Source organism: Ranitomeya imitator, chromosome 2, assembly GCF_032444005.1.
Source record: "Ranitomeya imitator isolate aRanImi1 chromosome 2, aRanImi1.pri, whole genome shotgun sequence".
NCBI classification, from domain to species: domain Eukaryota; kingdom Metazoa; phylum Chordata; class Amphibia; order Anura; family Dendrobatidae; genus Ranitomeya; species Ranitomeya imitator.
Window position 1 is genome coordinate 466,003,064 of NC_091283.1, and position 18,705 is coordinate 466,021,768.

Here is an 18,705-nt window from a genome sequence, read left to right on the forward strand (position 1 = left end):
AGCGCGGGCGGATCGCGATTCCGCTCGCGCTCATTGCGCGCACATGTCAGCTGTACAAAACAGCTGACATGTCGCGGCTTTGAGGTGGGCTCACCGCCGGAGCCCACCTCAAAGCAGGGGATCTGCCAGCTGACGTACTATTCCGTCAGCTGGCAGAAAGGGGTTAAAAATGAAACCAGTTGAAATCAGTTGTTTTCAGGCGGACAAAAAAGTTGTGGCATTTTTTTTGTCAGCAGATTGCTGCTGGATCTGTTCTTACTGATTCTTGGACATGTGAACATAGCCTTAAGTTATGGAGGATTATCATTGTCTTACTAGAGCCTTGCACCTATGTGATGATAACTGACCAGAACCTGGTTTTAGTTACTGGAAATGGATTAACATTTTTTTGTTAAAAAAACAAATAGATGATTGAATATGATTTCTAATTTTTTACAGAATCGCTCTAGAAAAATTGATTATTTTACAAAGCAATCTCTGAAGTCAGCACAGAAGCATTTAACCTCTGTAGATGTTCAGGTCCGAGAATGCAGGTTGGTAGCAAATACTTTTCTTTCTCTCGCAGCTCCCCAGTAGTTTATCATGACTACATATTTTCTCTCTGATTAAGAATAATGCGAATGGAAAAATTCCACCAGACAGTGCTGGAAGAGATTGTGAGCTTTGAACAGGATTCCCAGACCTTAAAGCAAATGGAAAAAGAATTTGCGGTAAGTATAGTTGAACCACACTTCTCCATCCATGAATGTTAAGGGTATTACTTTCCTCTTTAAGCTTACAATAGGTAATCTAAGATTACAGATAAACATGTTCACATCTCAATTCTGTCAAGCACAAAAACAATTTCATCTCTTTGTCACTTTCATTGCCCTCATCCACCTTTGTCAGGGTTTTTCTGTGGAGAGATAATGTGAGACCTATGATTATTATCAGCAGCTCCTTGTCCTTCATTTGTGCTTTCAGAATTTTTGGAGCCAGCAGACACAAGTTTTAAACCTCTATCACAAGAATGAGTTGAAAAGGTAAGCTAGTGCCCAACCCTGTGGTGTCGGCAATTATTGTTAACATTCCAATATGAAGTCATTGTCTAATTTAATGATTAATCACATAGGGTTCACTGTCTGAAAGCTTCATTTGAAACAAATGTTTCTCGCAGCACAGACAACGAGGAAAAGATTTTTCATTCCGAAGTAAGTAAAATAATGTTTAAAAAAGCTATTGCCTTATTTGTAATGCCCCATTCTGGAAGACTTGAGTTATTGGTGCTGCGTAGTACCACATTTTCCCTGCAGTGGGCGTTTTTAGGCTTTGATCATCTGCAGCTTCTTCAAGTAGGATCAGATATTTGCCAACAGCTGGACCACCTAACTGCATTGCCAATTCTTATTTGTAATGGGTTGTTGTTAATTAGACAAAGTTCGGGGTTCCTACTGGTACAGAACATGGACATTTTTCTGTATGTTCAGTTTCCTGTTTGGGCTCATCAGCCTAATACAGCTAGTTGAACGGCTGCAGCGCAGCCAATCAACAGGCTTTTAGATTGTGGGCACAGGGAGTCATCACAGCTATTCCAAGTATTGGCATGCCTGTGATTGGCCAGCACAGCACGTGACCCGACCTGTATAAAGGCTGGATTACAAGTGCCGCCGCCATTATGCTGTCATTAGAGTAGAGGTAGGATGCATCTAGAGTGAGGGACAGATTCTGACTGCGCACTTTGCAAACACAACTCTGTGTGCTCTGCAACCCCTATATAGGCTATTTCTGTGGTAAAAGCCGCTATGTACTCTGCAAGCCCGCATGTGGGAGTACTGAGCCAAATGCTGCTGTGGGTACTCAGCATGCTCCCCTTGTGGGAGTGCTGTGCCTTTAAACTGCTGTGTGTACTCTGCCCTTTCCACCTCTGGGAGTACTGTCCTTTAAGCTGCTGTGTGTACTTTCCAAACTTGTCTGTGAGAATACTGTGCTAAAAGCCACTGTTTGCTCTCTGCACCCTATGCCTGTGGGAATACAGTTTTTTAAGCTGCTGTGTGTACTCTGCACCCCGCCTGTAGGAGTACTGTGCCTTTAAACTGTGTGCTCTGCCCCCTTCACCTGTGGGAGTACTATCCTTTAATCTGCTGCGTGTACTCTGCACCCCGCCTGTAGGAGTACTGTGCCTTTAAACTGCTGTGTGTGCTCTGCCCCCTCCGACTGTGGCATTACTGTCCTTTAAGCGGGTATTCATTCTCTGCACCCTCCACTTGTGGGAGTGCTGTCCTTTATCCCCTTCATGACCTTGGGATTTTTCGTTTTTCCGTGTTCGTTTTCACTCCCCTCCTTCCCAGAGCCATAACTTTTTTATTTTTCCGTCAATTTGGCCATGTGAGGGCTTATTTTTTGCGGGACGAGTTGTACTTTTGAACGACATCATTGGTTTTAGCATGTCATGTACTAGAAAACGGGAAAAAAATTCCAAGTGCGGTGAAATTGCAAAAAAAGTGCAATCCCACACTTGGTTTTTGTTTGGCTTTTTTGCTAGGTTCACTAAATGCTAAAACTGACCATTATGATTCTCCAGGTCAGTACGAGTTCATAGACACCTAACATGACTAGGTTATTTTTTATCTAAGAGGTGAAAAAAAATTCCAAACTTTGCTAAAAAAAAAAATAAAATTGCGCCATTTTCCAATACTCGTAGCGTCTCCATTTTTCGTGATCTGGGATCGGTTGAGGGCTTATTTTTTGCATGCCGAGCTGGTGTTTTTAATGATGGCATTTTGGTGCAGATACGTTCTTTTGATCGCCCGTTATTGCATTTTAATGCAATGTCGCGGCGACCTAAAAAACATAATTCTGGCGTTTCGAATTTTTTTCTCGCTACGCTGTTTAGCGATCAGGTTAATGCTTTTTTTTAATTGATAGATCGGGCGATTCTGAGCGCGGCGATACCAAATATGTGTAGGTTTGATTTTTTTTTTTATTGATTTATTTTGATTGGGGCTAAAGGGGGGTGATTTAAACTTTTATATTTTTTTTATTTTCTTCACATTTTTTTTAACTTTTTTTTTTTTACTTTTGCCATGCTTCAATAGCCTCCTTGGGAGGCTAGAAGCAGGCACAACTCGATCGCCTCTGCTACATAGCAGCGATCTGCTGATCGCTGCTATGTAGCAGAAATGGAGGTGTGCTGTGAGCGCCGACCACAGGGTGGCGCTCACAGCCACCGGTGATCAATAACCATAAAGGTCTCAAGGACCTCTGTTTACCATCCTGACGCATCGCCGACCCCCGATCATGTGATGGGGGTCGGCGATGACGTCATTTCCGGCCGCCTGGACGGAAGCGGTAGTTAAATGCCGCTGTCTGCGTTTGACAGCGGCATTTAACTAGTTAATAGGTGCGGGCAGATCGCGATTCTGCCTGCGCCTATTACGGGCACATGTCAGCTGTTCAAAACAGCTGACATGTCCCGGCTTTGATGCGGGCTCACCACGGAGCCCTGCATCAAAGCAGGGGATCTGACCTCGGACGTACTATCCCGTCCGAGGTCAGATAGGGGTTAAGCCACTGTGTGTACTCTGCAAACCCATCTGTTACAGAACTGTGCTAAAAGCCACTGTGTGTACTCTACCTGTGGTAGTACTGTCTTTTAAAGGGAACCTGTCACTAGTTTTGGCCGATAATAGATATGGCCACCACCTTTCAGGGCTGATATACAGCATTCTGTAATGCTGTATATCTGCTCCCAACCTGACCTGCAAGAAAAGTAACTTTTATTATACCCACCTGCGGGGCAGTTCAGTCAGAGGGGTGTCGCTGGTCCTGGTCCAGCACCTCCCATCTTCTTACAGTCACCGTCCTCCTGCTTACTTCATGTGGATGACGCATTCCTATGTCATCCATACAATCTCCTCGGCATTGCGCTCCTGCGCAGGCGTACCTCTCTGCCCTGTCTAGGGCAGAGTAAAGTACTGCAGTGTGCATGCTGTTGTGAATTACGCTCTTGGGCTCCCTCCGGTGGTTGTAAGTGGCACTTTTGTGAGTTCTGCTCTTGGGCTCCCTCTTGTGGTTTCTAGTGGTATGGCTGCTCCTTGGAGTTAGCTGTCATCAGCTGCCTCCACTTATCTTCTCTTCTGCTCAGCTATTTAGGTCTGGCTCTTTCTTCAGCCAGTGCCACTTGTAAATGGTTTCTGGTTGGATTCACATCTCTTTGGATTTCCCTGTTTTCCTGACCAGTTCAGCAAAGCTAAGTTCTTGCTTGCTCTGTTCTGTTCACAAATTGTGGACCTATCCGTTCAGTGCTTTCTATGTTTGTCCAGCTTATCAGTATGAATTAATTCTGTCTTGCTGGAAGCTCTGGGAAGCAGATTTACCCTCCACACCTTTAGTCAGGTGTGGAGATTTTTAGTAAACTCTGCGTGGATTTTTGTAGTGTTTTATACTGACCGCACAGTATTCCATCCTGTCCTATCTATCAAGTTAGACTGGCCTCCTGTCCTCATCCTGGTTTCAGTCTGTGCATGTCTTTTCCCTCTCCACTCAGTCATTATTTGTGGGGGGCTAATCTATCCTTTGGGGATTTTCTCTGAGGCAAGATAGTTTTCCTGCTTCTATCTTTAGGGGTAGTTAGCTCTTAGGCTGTGACGAGATGCCTAGGGAGAGTTAGGAGCATTCCACGGCTACTTCTAGTGTTGTGTTGAGCTTAGGGACTGCGGTCAGTACAGTTACCACTTCCTTCAGAGCTCGTTCCATGTTGCTCCTAAACCACCGCACAGGGCCGGCGTCCGCACCCAGCGCACCCGGGCAAATGCCGGGGCCCTGGCGAGAAGGGGGGGGCCCATTTATGGTAGTACACATCAGCGTCACGCACTACATCCACATCGCCTTGCGGCGCCTTTGCTGCAGGGGGCACAGTCAACTCTGAGGCCGTTTCGCTGGCGCTGCGCAGCTACAATAGCAGCCAGCAATACTCACCTCCGCCGGCCCTCACCATGGATACAGAAGACACTTCCGGGTCGCTGGGTCATCTCCTCTCCTGTTACATCCGGTCGGCGGGCTCGTCATCCTAGAGCAAGAAGGAGATGACAGAGAGAGCCGTTCGTAGTCGGACCGTTCGCTGGCCTGGCGCCGCTGAAGCCTTCCACTCCAGTCCAGAATCTATCCGTCCAGCGTCCACCATCCAGGACATGAGGAGAGGACAGGTCCGGCAGCGCCAAGCAGGAGGAGAAGACTAGCAGCAGCTGCAGCCTGCAGTGAGGACGGTGCACGGTTGGTGCACCCTCTCCTGCTGTGTCCACAACGAGGGGGCCGGCAAAGCAGTGAGTGAGTCAGTGACTCGTCTTCGGTGAGGGGGGTGGGTGAGGCCGGGTCCCGTCCCAACGCTGCACTTTGCGGGGAGGAGGGGAGAGTGGAATATGGGATGCAGGCTGGCTGCTGCTGAGCCTCGCTGGGTCTGCTGCCTGACGCCCTCAAATTAATAAAGCTCATTCAGGAGCAAGATGGTCAGAAAGCTCCGTGCAGTGCCAGTGATTATGTGGGTGCTGCACTGCCCCCAGGCCGGGTGTAATGTGCTGGACATGGTTTTGGGGGCTCCGGGGCCGCTGTGACGTGATCACAGGGGGATTCCGGGGCACCCCCCTTTCTTAACCCTTTGCAGACCCAGCGACTTGATTAATATTATTATTATTATTGCTCGTCTCCTTTCCATCTTCTTATGGTGCGTTTTCTTCCCGTCCCCTGTGGTCCTATCCAGATTTAGCATTTTGTTATTTTACTTTTTGCAGTACGATCTGTAGATGTGACTGACTGCGTTATATTCCCATATAATACTGTGAAAACGGGAAAAAAAAATTCCAAAGTGCGATGAAATGGTGAATTTCGCCATTTTTTGAATGTGTTAAAGGAGGGGTTGGGGGGGGCCCGCTGAGACTCGTTCGCCCGGGGCCCTCAAAAACCTGGAGCCGGCCCTGCCACCGCATCATAACAGTACAAGTGGCCAAAAATGAATTAAATGCAGCTCAAAAGAAGGAAAAGAAAGTTCTGAACCATTTTTTTTTCTGTGCTCTAGTTTGTCTCTTTTTTCCTCTTGATATCTGGGTGGTTCAGGATATATGCTCTGGCATGGATGTTAAGGGTTTGTTTTCTCGTGTGGATCAACTTGCTGCAAGAGTACAGAATATCCAAGATTATGTTGTCCAGACTCCGGCTTTAGAGCCTAGAATTCCTACTCCTGATTTGTTTTTTGGGGACAGATCCAAGTTTTTAAACTTTAAAAATAACTTCAAATTGTTTTTTACTTTGAAACCCCGTTCTTCTGGTGATCCCATTCAGCAAGTAAAAATCATCATATCCTTGCTGCGTGGTGACCCTCAAGACTGGGCTTTTTCTCTTGAAACAGGGGATCCGGCATTATTGAATGTAGACGCATTTTTTCAAGCGCTCGTATTATTGTATGATGAACCTAATTCTGTGGATCATGCAGAAAAAACCCTGTTGGCCTTGTGTCAAGGTCAGGAAGCGGCAGAATTATGCTGCCAGAAATTTAGAAAATGGTCTGTGCTCACTAAATGGAATGAGGAGGCTCTGGCTGCTATTTTCAGAAAAGGTCTTTCTGAAGCCCTTAAAGATGTTATGGTGGGCTTTCCTACGCCCGCCGGTTTGAGCGAATCTATGTCTCTAGCCATTCAGATTGATCGGCGTCTGCGCGAGCGCAAAGCTGTGCACCATATGGCAGTGTCCTCTGAGCAAAGTCCTGAACCTATGCAATGTGATAGGATTTTGACTAGAACAGAACGGCAGGAATTCAGACGTCAGAATAGGCTGTGTTTTTACTGTGGTGATTCGGCTCATGTTATCTCTGATTGCCCTAAGCGTACTAAGAGAGTCGCTAGGTCTGTTACCATTAGTACTATACAGCCTAAATTTCTCTTATCTGTGACCCTGATTTGCTCATTATCGTCCTTTTCTGTCATGGCATTTGTGGATTCAGGCGCTGCCCTGAACTTAATGGACTTAGAATTCGCCAGGCGCTGTGGTTTTTCCTTGCAGCCTTTGCAGAACCCTATTCCTTTGAGGGGTATTGATGCTACACCCTTGGCCAAGGATAAACCTCAGTACTGGACGCAGATGACTATGTACATGGCTCCAGCACATCAGGAAGATTGCCGTTTTCTGGTGTTGCATAACCGGCATGATGTTGTTGTGCTGGGTTTTCCATGGTTACAGGGACATAATCCAGTGCTGGATTGGAAAACTATGTCTGTGACTAGTTGGGGTTGTCAAGGGGTACTAGTTGGGGATGTCATTTCCTCTTCCCCCTCTTCTGAGGTCCCTGAGTTTTTGTCGGATTTCCAGGATGTATTTGATGAGCCCAAGTCCAGTTCCCTTCCACCGCACCGGGACTGTGATTGTGCTATTAACTTGATTCCTGGTTGCAAGTTCCCTAAGGGCCGACTTTTCAATCTGTCTGTACCAGAGCATGCCGCCATGCGGAGTTATGTTAAGGAGTCTTTGGAGAAGGGGCATATTCGGCCCTCTTCGTCACCATTGGGAGCGGGTTTCTTTTTTGGTGCTAAGATGGATGGCTCCTTGAGACCCTGTATTGATTATCGTCTTCTTAATGAGATCACGGTCAAATTCCAATACCCCTTGCCTTTGCTTACTGATTTGTTTGCTCAGATTAAGGGGGCTAGTTGGTTTACTAAGATTGACCTCCGAGGGGCATATAATCTTGTTCGTATTATACAGGGTGACGAATGGAAAACTGCATTTAATACGCCCGAAGGCCATTTTGAATGCCTTGTGATGCCATTTGGGCTCTCTAATGCTCCATCTGTGTTCCAGTCTTTCATGCATGATATTTTCCGCAATTATCTTGATAAATTCATGGTCGTATATTTGGATGATATTTAGATTTTTTCCGATGATTGGGAGTCTCATGTGGAGCAGGTCAGGATGGTGTTCCAGATCCTTCGTGATAATGCTTTGTTTGTGAAGGGGTCTAAGTGCCTATTCAGAGTTCAGAAGGTCTCTTTTTTGGGTTTTATTTTTTCTCCCTCGTCTATAGAAATGGATCCTGTTCAGGTCCAAGCTATTCATGACTGGATTCAACCCACATCTGTGAAGGGCCTTCAAAAATTTTTGGGCTTTGCTAATTTCTATCGCCGTTTCATTGCCAACTTTTCCAGTGTGGTTAAGCCCCTTACTGATTTGACGAAGAAAGGCGCGGATGTGACGAATTGGTCCTTTGCGGCTGTTGAGGCCTTTCAGGAGCTTAAACGCCGATTTACTTCTGCCCCCGTGTTGCGTCAGCCGGATGTTTCTCTTCCTTTTCAGGTTGAGGTCGACGCTTCTGAGATTGGGGCAGGGGCCGTTTTGTCTCAGAGGGAGTCTGATGGTTCTTTGATGAAACCGTGTGCTTCTTTTTTCCAGAAAGTTTTCGCCTGCGGAACGCAATTATGATGTCGGCAATCGGGAGTTGTTGGCTATGAAGTGGGCGTTTGAGGAGTGGCGACATTGGCTTGAGGGAGCTAAGCACCGCGTTGTGGTCCTGACCGATCATAAGAATCTGATTTACCTCGAGTCGGCCAAGCGGCTTAATCCTAGACAGGCTCGATGGTCCCTGTTTTTCTCCCGTTTTGATTTTGTGGTCTCGTATCTTACGGGATCTAAGAATGTTAAGGCTGATGCCCTCTCTAGAAGTTTTTCGCCTGCTTCTCCTGGAGTCCTTGAGCCGATTGGCATTCTTAAGGAAGGGGTGATTCTTTCTGCCATCTCTCCTGATTTGCGGCGGGTGCTTCAGGAATTTAAGGCTGATAGGCCTGACCGCTGTCCTGTGGGGAAGCTGTTTGTTCCTGATAGATGGACAGGTAAGGTGATTTCTGAGGTTCATTGTTCAGTGTTGGCTGGTCATCCTGGGATTTTTGGTACCAGAGATTTTGTTGCTAGGTCCTTTTGGTGGCCGTCCTTGTCGCGCGATGTCCGTGCTTTTGTGCAGTCCTGTGGGACTTGCGCCCGAGCCAAGCCTTGCTGTTCCCGCGCTAGTGGGTTGCTTTTGCCTTTGCCGGTCCCTGAGAGGCCCTGGACGCATATTTCCTGTTTCCCAGAAGATGTCTGTTATCTGGGTTGTTTGTGACCGGTTCTCTAAAATGGTCCATCTGGTACCTTTGCCTAAGTTGCCTTCCTCCTCAAATCTGGTTCCATTGTTTTTTCAGCATGTGGTTCGTTTGCATGGCATTCCGGAGAATATTGTGTCTGACAGAGGTTCTCAGTTTGTCTCTAGATTTTGGCAGGCCTTTTGTGCTAGGATGGGCATTGATTTGTCTTTTTCTTCGGCGTTTCATCCTCAGACTAATGGCCAAACTGAGCGAACTAATCAGACCTTGGAGACCTATTTGAGATGCTTTGTGTCTGCTGATCAGGATGATTGGGTGTCTTTCTTGCCGTTGGCCGAGTTTGCCCTTAATAATCGGGCTAGTTCGGCTACTTTGGTTTCACCTTTCTTTTGTAATTTTGGTTTTCATCCTCGTTTTTCTTCTGGGCAGGTTGAGCCTTCTGATTGTCCTGGTGTTAATTCTGTGGTGGACAGGCTGCAGCAGATTTGGACTCATGTGGTGGACAATTTGATGTTGTCTCAGGAAAGGGCTTAACGTTTTGCTAACTGCCGTCGGTGTGTTGGTCCCCTGCTTCGTGTGGGGGATTTGGTTTGGTTGTCTTCTCGTCATGTTCCTATGAAGGTTTCTTCTCCTAAGTTTAAGCCTCAGTTTATTGGTCCTTATAAAATTTCTGAAATTATTAATCCGGTGTCTTTTCGTTTGGCTCTTCCTGCCTCTTTTGCCATTCATAATGTTTTCCATAGATCTTTGTTGCGGAGATATGTGGTGCCCGTTGTTCCCTCGGTTGACCCTCCTGCCCCGGTGTTGGTTGAGGGAGAGTTGGAATATGAGGTTGAGAAGATTTTGGATTCTCGTTTTTCGAGGCGGAGGCTTCAGTATCTTGTCAAGTGGAAGGGTTATGCCCAGGAGGATAATTCTTGGGTTTTTGCCTCCGATGTCCATGCCACCGATTTGGTTCGTGCTTTTCACTTGGCTCGGCCTGGGGGCTCTGGTGAGGGTTCAGTGACCCCTCCTCAAGGGGGGGGGTACTGCTGTGAATTCCGCTCTTGGGCTCCCTCCGGTGGTTGTAAGTGGCACTTTTGTGAGTTCTGCTCTTGGGCTCCCTCTTGTGGTTTCTAGTGGTATGGCTGCTCCTTGGAGTTAGCTGTCATCAGCTGCCTCCACTTATCTTCTCTTCTGCTCAGCTATTTAGGTCTGGCTCTTTCTTCAGCCAGTGCCACTTGTAAATGGTTTCTGGTTGGATTCACATCTCTTTGGATTTCCCTGTTTTCCTGACCAGTTCAGCAAAGCTAAGTTCTTGCTTGCTCTGTTCTGTTCACAGATTGTGGACCTATCCGTTCAGTGCTTTCTATGTTTGTCCAGCTTATCAGTATGAATTAATTCTGTCTTGCTGGAAGCTCTGGGAAGCAGATTTACCCTCCACACCTTTAGTCAGGTGTGGAGATTTTTAGTAAACTCTGCGTGGATTTTTGTAGTGTTTTATACTGACCGCACAGTATTCCATCCTGTCCTATCTATCAAGCTAGACTGGCCTCCTGTGCTCATCCTGGTTTCATTCTGAATATGTCTTTTCCCTCTCCACTCACAGTCATTATTTGTGGGGGGCTAATCTATCCTTTGGGGATTTTCTCTGAGGCAAGATAGTTTTCCTGCTTCTATCTTTAGGGGTAGTTAGCTCTTAGGCTGTGACGAGATGCCTAGGGAGAGTTAGGAGCATTCCACGGCTACTTCTAGTGTTGTGTTGAGCTTAGGGACTGCGGTCAGTACAGTTACCACTTCCTTCAGAGCTCGTTCCATGTTGCTCCTAAACCACCACATCATAACAGCATGCGCCGGGGCTCTTTGACCTTTCCCAGCGCCTGCACACTTTATTACTTTGCTCTGCCCTCAACATGGTAGAGAGGTACACCTGCGCAGGAGCGCAATGCCGAGGAGATTGTGTGTCATCCACATGAAGCAGGGTCGCGTCATCCACATGAAGCAAGCAGGAGGACAGCGATCGTAAGAAGATGGGAAGCGCCGGACCAAGACCTGCGACTCCTGTTGGACCAGACCGCCCTGCAGGTGAGTATAATAAAAGTTATTTTTCTTCTCTTTCAGGTCAGGTTGGGTGCAGATATACAGCATTATAGAATGCTGTATATCAGCACCGAAAGGTGGTGGCCAAAACTGGTGGCAGATTTGCTTTAAGCTGCTATGCACACGTGGTCTAAATTTTTGGCACCGCTCGTTTAATAACAGAAAAACCCACAATGGTCACAGAAATAACTTGAATCTGACAAAAGTAATAATAAATGAAAAATCTCTGAAACTGAACAACTGAAAGTCAGACATTGCTTTTCAACCATGCTTCCACAGAATAAAAAAAATAAGTCATGAAATAGGCCTGGACAGAAATGATGGTACCCTTAACTTAATATTTTGTTGCACAACCTTTTGAGGCAATCACTGCAATCAAACGATTCCTGTAACTGTCAATGAGACTTCTGCACCTCTCGACAGGTATTTTGGCCACTTCTCAAGAGCAAACTCCTCCAGTTGTCTTGTGTTTGAAGGTTGCCTTTTCCAGACGGCATGTTTCAAATCTTCCAAAGATGCTCAATAGGATTTAGGTCAGGGCTCATAGAAGGAACTTCAGAATAGTCCAATGTTTTACTCTTAGGCTAGTTTCACATTTGCATTATAATCCGCAGAGTTTAATCCGCAACCTCTAATGTATGAAAAACCGCATGCAAAAGCAGCATTTTTTTAGACGCATAAGGTAACGCATGTGGTTAAAAAACACGGCGTTTTCACGCTTTTTTATGCATTTTGCATGCGTTTGCGTTTTCTGTGCACATGGTGGAAAATTTAACAGGAGAAAAATCTAGATAAACAGACACCGCCAATGGGACTACAGTGGGCGTGTATTATGGGATATCTATATATAGACCCTTGGACTGCTGAAATCTTAACAGTTTGCTACTGTATCCTGTGTCATGATGGATCGTCACACGGAGAGCTTTTATTTCAACCTGGGTTTAAGTATCAAGCTGTTTCTTGCCTGTGCGTTTGCTTGGGAGCAACAAAGAAATAGAGAACGACAGAGAAGGACACGGCGTAGGCGTTTTTGGTGACACCCCATTATTGAACTCCCGGAGAGCCGTGGAGACTATCACACGCAATACGGTGAGCTTAATGCCAACCCTGACAAATTCCCGGACTATACCAGGATGTCTCAAGACTATTTTCGGGATTTGCTTGGTCGTATCCAAGGAGCCATCCAGAGACAGGACACCCAGCTCCGTAGAGCGATTCCTGCAGAGGAACGTCTCCTGGTTACACTAAGGTATGTAATAATTCTAAACAAATGCCAGTCATAATTATTGTTGGCCTGCCATGTAAAATTTGTATTTTCCTTTATGTATTTAGCAGAACACCAACATAAATGGAATTGATTGTAGTTTTATTTTTTTATTTTATTTCCGATTTCTGGCAACCGGAGAGAGCTTATCAATCGCTCCACTATCAGTACAGGCTTGGAATTTCCACCCTGTCTGGAATAGTTGCGGACACCTGCCCGGCTTTGTGGAACGTTCTCCGAGATGAATTTATACCCCTACCCATGGAGGACATGTGGATGGAAATTGCAGAAAAATTCTGGAGTGTGTGTGATTTCCCCAACTGTTTGGATGCGGTGGATGGAAAGCACATTCACATTATCAAACCCGCCAGAACTGGATCGGAGTACTTCAACTACAAAAAATATTTTTCTGTTGTGCTCATGGCAATAGCAGATGCGGACTGTCGCTTCATCGCCGTGGACATTGGAGCTTTGGGTCGCGGCAATGACTCACAGACTTTCAAGAACTCTTATATGGGCCGACGTGTGTATGGCAAAAATTGTAATTTTCCCCTGCCACGACCTCTCCCCAACATTCAAGTCTCAAAATGGCGCATTCTTGGGACAGCCATTAATCTAAAAATGGAGACAGTCAATGAGGTGGTCAAAGCGTCTGTGGTTCTCCACAATTACATAATGGCTAAGGGGCGATCCAACATTGAACTGGATGAACCAGTTGCAAACCCATTGCCAGATTACCAGCATCACCCGCTGCGGTCAACTGTTGAAGTTGGCCACATGCGGGACCAATTTGCTGCCTTTTTTTATTCTGATATTGGACGTGTGGCATGGCAAGGCAATATTGTGTAAAATGTCCTGTTGGGTTTGGGTCTATACCAGTTATATTTTAAATGTTAATAATATTTTTTGTTAATAAACTAAGTGATTTGATATCTTGACCGAGTCTCCTATGTATTTCCTCTAAAAACCACTTAGGTTGCTAGTAATAAGGTAGTTGACGTCATTACGTCCTGATTCTGTTCTGCAGTATCTATTGGACGCAAACTGAAGAAACGACGGAGGTTTAATACAAAGCAGATCTATACTCATTAAGTCAGGTGTCAGAAATAATGAATTCATGATGCACAAATAACAGCCTCATGAATTCACTATTTCTGACACCTGTCCAGGTGAGTATAGATATGCCTTGTATGACCTCCATCGTCTCTTCAGTTTGTGTGAAATAGATTATGTACACTGAAGAAAAAATGGTTATACAAGGCAGTTCTCTACTCACCAGGTCAAGTGTCATACATAATTAGTTTTTTGAAACATGACCTGTTGCGTATAGTTCTGCTTTGTATTACCGCCATTTTCTATTCAGTCTGCGACACAGATTAATCAGACTGAAGAGATATGGAGAAAATACAAGTTGTTTTTTTATTTGCCACCTCATAGCTCTATACCAAACACACAAAGGTGCAGTGTTCAATTAATAACTACTGGAGCTATGAGTTGGCAAAAAAATAAAGTGTGCGACGCAGTGTTTTATTCGGTGTACGGTGTGTTGCCAGCGGCGAAATACACAATTAACCAAACATTATTGGGGCAAAAAACATTATTATTTGTTTTTTAACAAAAAAAAAGAAATTTAACTGCGCCTGCTTGAGGTAGAGTGATGGAACTGGGGGTGTGTAGCTGTGAGTCCTGGCTAAGTGTGGACAACGCAGGAGTGGCAGGAGAAGGGGCAATTAAAGTAGTGGGGTCTGGGAGTTCGGGAATGGGGCTTGACACATGAGAGGCCTGAGACACACTGGAAGGGTGAGACAAACCTGACATTACAGACACATTGGGAGGTGAGGGGGGAGGAATACAGATAGTCCGCTGTTTTTTATTTCTTTCCCCTTTTTGGGATCTACGTGGTCTTGGTTGGCTCATTTGTTGCGGCTTGGTCGTGGTAGGCAACCTGTCAGGGTCCAGCTGCTGCATTGTGCTCATAGAGCGGGCAGCCATGCCTGAGTCCATTGTGCTCGTAGAGCGAAAGGCCATGCCACAGTCCATTGTGCTCATAGAGCAAAAGGCCATGCCAGAGTCCTTTGTGCTCGTAGAGCGGGTAGCCATGCCAGAGTCCATTGTGCTTGTAGAGCAGAAGGCCATGCCAGGATCCTGCTGCATCGTGGTGGTGCTGCAGCAGAAGGCCATGCCAGGGTCCTGCTGCTGCATGGTGGTGGGGAAGGCCATGCCAGGGTCCTGCTGCTGCATGGTGGCAGCAGTGGATCAGGTCCAAGCAGGAGCAGCAGTAGTCATGGTGCTGACGGTGGGCTGTCCAACAGCACTCGGCATGGTGGTGGTGCTGAAGTGGTGTCCGGCAGTGCTTGGAATGGAGGTGGCCGTGCAGTGGTATGCAGCAGAGCTCGGCATTGAGGTCAAGCGTGACAGTGTTGGCACAGGTGGATATGCCACCACTGTATGCTGAAAATACCGACTCTGCTGCATAGCCTGCACGTAAGCAGCATTGCAGGCCTGCATGACACTAAGCTGGAGATCAGGAGTAAGGTGTTCCGACATGTCCTTCTCTATTTGATTGAAAAAATGATGTGCTGGCCTCTGGAGGTCGGCTTTTACTTGGTCACAGCTTTTAGCTACCTCCTGGATAAGTGTATTCATATGGTTTATGGCACTATCCAGTCGGGCACCCATCACCTTGAGTCCATCATGAAAGACCGAGCTCAAGTGCAAAAACTCGGGCATGAGTGACCTGTCCAAGGCCCTCTGCCACTGCCGGGAAGAGCCCAAAAAAAAGACAGAGGACTGGGACAGGGGAACACCTGATGGACCAGCTTCCTGTGTGTGGCAGGCCCACTTGCTGCAGCGCTGCTGGATGCCTGGGACGGGTCCGTGGCTGTTTGATGAAGGACCACTCCAGAACCAGGGTCAAGAGTGCTGCTCCATGTGCTGTGAAATAAGAAGAAAAAAAAAATTATACCAAAACATTTACAATAGTAAAGCGCCACTTCCTGTGGAATAGAAAAATGCAGATTAGGCAATACAACACAACCCAATACACCACAAAAAATACTTACGTTCTCTGGGCAAGGACCGGTCTCAAAAATGCAAGGATGCGGTGATATTTGTATTTGCGGATCCTTGCTCCAGAACCCGGCTCTCTTGAGGAAGGTCCTTGTTGAAGAGATCCTTTATCGAATGCCAACGTGTTTTGACTTTGAGCACTGTTGAAAAACAAAAAAGAATGGTTAGACATTGGACTTTTGGCTGGGATCACACAACTGTGTGTGATGAGAGAAACTCCTGAGAGTTTATGTCATCACACACAGTTGTGTGATCCCAGCCAAGGTCACTGCTGCAGCACACCACATTGCAATACTTACAAAATGCATTTCGGACCCGGGTCGGGGCGTTGCCCCTGCCATCCCACATCGCGTTGGCCACCTCATTCCATAGCCGCCGGATCGTCACGTTGTCCGAGTGCTGCGGAACCCGGGTGGCCCACAACGGGACTCGCTCATTGACAAGGGAGATTAGGAGGTCATTTTCAATGAGGTCCTCATCCCATTCTGGAACCTAAAAAATAAATAAAGACATTAATGTTGGATACATTAACATAAGGAAAGGAACGAAAACAGAGACAGAAAACTGGCATGAATATTAAAAGTCAAGAAAAAAATGGAGTCAAGAAGAAAAAGGTAAAGAAAGAGGAAAGTAAAGAAATGAACATTCAAGGATAGTAAAGTGAGGATACAATAAACAGTCATCCACGTATGTGTACACGCTGCCGCCTTTCCACCCGACCGTGTCCCCGCTGCTTCTGCTCAGCCTCTGCCGCAGTGGAAGAAGTTCTCTAAAAAAAGAAAAAAAAAATTTGTCACGTGTAGATGTGACAGTGAATACTGAGGTGAGTACACACTTCACTGACATTTTCCCCTTGTGCAGGCCCAGGCCGTTGCTCCTCCTCAGAAGAAGATGACATTCTGATGCATGCAGAAAGAAAAAAATGGCAGAAATTAGGACATATAGAGACAGAAAATTGAAAATAAAGACATTGGCTTTGATATACTCACATTGTTCAGAGTCTTGTTTCCTCCAAGGTGCTTTTCTGAGTCTGGTCTGCTTATCAGTCTGCTGTGTAGTGACCGCATTCCTTCCGCTAACAACCGCATACGTTTCTAGGCCGCAAATTGACGCCTCCAAAATTACTACATGTAGCGTTTACCGCGCCAAACCGCAGACGACGAAATGACGCATGCGTCGTCAAACGCGGAAAAACACAACCAATCCCAGACACCTGCATCCCTAATGTTAAAGATAGGAATACACCACGCATGCGGAAAATTGCGGCACAAACTCTGCGGACACAACCGCAAATGAGAAACCAGCCTTAGGAATTCTTGCGTGTTTTTAGCTGTGTGTTTTGGGTCATTATCCTGTTGCAAGACCCATGACCTGCGGCTAAAAGCAAGCTTTTTGACACTGGGCAGCACATTTCTCTCTAGAATCTCTTGATAGTCTTGAGATTTCATTGTACCCTGCATTGATTCTAGACACCCTGTGGCAGCTGCAGCAAAGCCGACCCAGAACATAACAGAGCCTCCTTGTTCACAGTAGGGACAGTATTCTTTTCTTGATATGCTTCATTTTTCCGTCTGTGAACATAGAGCTGATGTGCCTTGCCAAAAAGTTCCATTTTGTCTCATCTGTCCACTGGGCTTTCTCCCAGAAGCTTTGTGGCTTGTCAACATGTAGTTTGGCAAATTCCAGTCTGTTTTTTTATGATTTTTTTTCCAACAATGTTGTCCTCCTTAGTCGTCTTTCATGAAGTCCAATTTGGCTCATACAACGACGGATGGTGCGATCTGATGTCAACTGATGTTCCTTGAGCTTGAAGTTTACCTTTAATCTGTTTAGAAGTTTTTCTGGGCTCTTTTGTTACCATACGTATTATGCGTCTCTTTGATTTGTCATCAATTTTCCTCTTGTGGCCACATCCAGGGAGGTTGACTACAGTCCCATGGATCTTAAATTTCTGAATAATATGTGCAACTGTAGTCACAGGAACATCAAGCTGCTTGGAGATGGTCTTATAACTTTTATCTTTAACAAATTTGTCTATACTTTTCTTTCTAATCTCCTGAGACATCTCTTTCCTTCGCTTCCTCTGGTCCATGTTGAGTGTGATACACACCATGTCATCAAACAGCACAGTGAGTATCTGTGGACCTAAATACAGGCCCACTCACTGATTCCAAGATTGTAGACACCTGTGATGCTACTTAGTGGACACACCTTGATTTAACATGTTTCTTTTGTCACGTTATTTTCAGGGTTACCATCATATCTGTCCAGGCCTATTTCATGAGTTTTTAATTCTGTGGAAGCATGGTTGAAAAGCAATGTCTGACTTTCATTTGTTCATTTTCATAGATCTTTTATTTATTACCGTGAAAGTGCCCCTCTCGGCTTATACTCGAGTCACGGTCTGTTGCAGGGTCGGCGGGTGAGGGGGGGGAGAGGTCTGAGGCATACTTACCTAGTCCCGGCGGTCCTGACGCTCCCCCTGCCCGTCACACTGTCTTCGGGTGTCGCAGCTCTTCCCCTGTACAGCGGTCACATGGGACCGCTCATTAAACTTATGAATATGGACTCCACTCCCATAGGGGTGGAGCCGCATATTCATTTCTCTAATCAGCGGTAACGGTGACCGCTGATAGAGGAAGAAGCTGCGGAACCCAAAGACAGTGTGACGGGCAGGGGGAGCGCCGGGACTAGGTAAGTATTTCATATTTACCTGTCCACAATCCACACGCCGGGCGCCGCTCCATCTTCCCGGCGTCTCTCCGCTCTGACTATGCAGGTCAGAGGGCGCGATGACGCATATAGTGTGCGCGCCGCCCTCTGCCTGATCAATCAGTGCGGAGAGACGCCGCGACCGGACGCTGGGGAGCTGCAAGCAAGAGAGGTGAGTATGCAAAAAGACTAGAGATAGGAAGGCACTAGGGCGGCTAGACGGCATACGTTTCACTTTTGCACGCTGGATTCATTCAGGACGTGAGCGGCACGAAAAACTGAACTAGCAACTACTGGGTGGTGCTCGACCGTAAAATATATATTGATATCGATCCTGGTAGCAGTTAGGGTGCGGGAGGGAGGTGAAGGACGACGGCTGTTTCGCGCTTGCGCGCTTCCACGGGTCACCTCCCTCCCGCACCCTAACTGCTACCAGCCGCCTCTCCTCCACATGTCTGTCTTTTTGTTTTCCGAATAAAGGACATC

At 46.4% G+C, this 18,705-nt stretch overlaps 1 protein-coding gene and 1 long non-coding RNA gene across 2 annotated transcripts in view; both read left to right on the top strand.

Annotated features, from left to right (window-relative positions):
- The window catches only part of SYCP2 (synaptonemal complex protein 2), a 74,462-nt gene extending 73,436 nt beyond the window's left edge, over positions 1-1,026 (top strand). Inside the window, exons 2-4 of the mRNA XM_069754874.1 lie at positions 439-533; positions 611-710; positions 964-1,026. Of these exons, the coding sequence (XP_069610975.1) occupies positions 439-533; positions 611-710; positions 964-1,026 (258 nt within the window). The remainder of the gene's footprint in view (positions 1-438; positions 534-610; positions 711-963) is intronic.
- A 95-nt stretch (positions 1,027-1,121) lies between these two features.
- The window catches only part of LOC138664482 (uncharacterized), a 38,788-nt gene continuing 21,204 nt past the window's right edge, over positions 1,122-18,705 (top strand). The window contains exon 1 of the long non-coding RNA XR_011318350.1: positions 1,122-1,190. This is a non-coding gene — a long non-coding RNA (uncharacterized lncRNA). The remainder of the gene's footprint in view (positions 1,191-18,705) is intronic.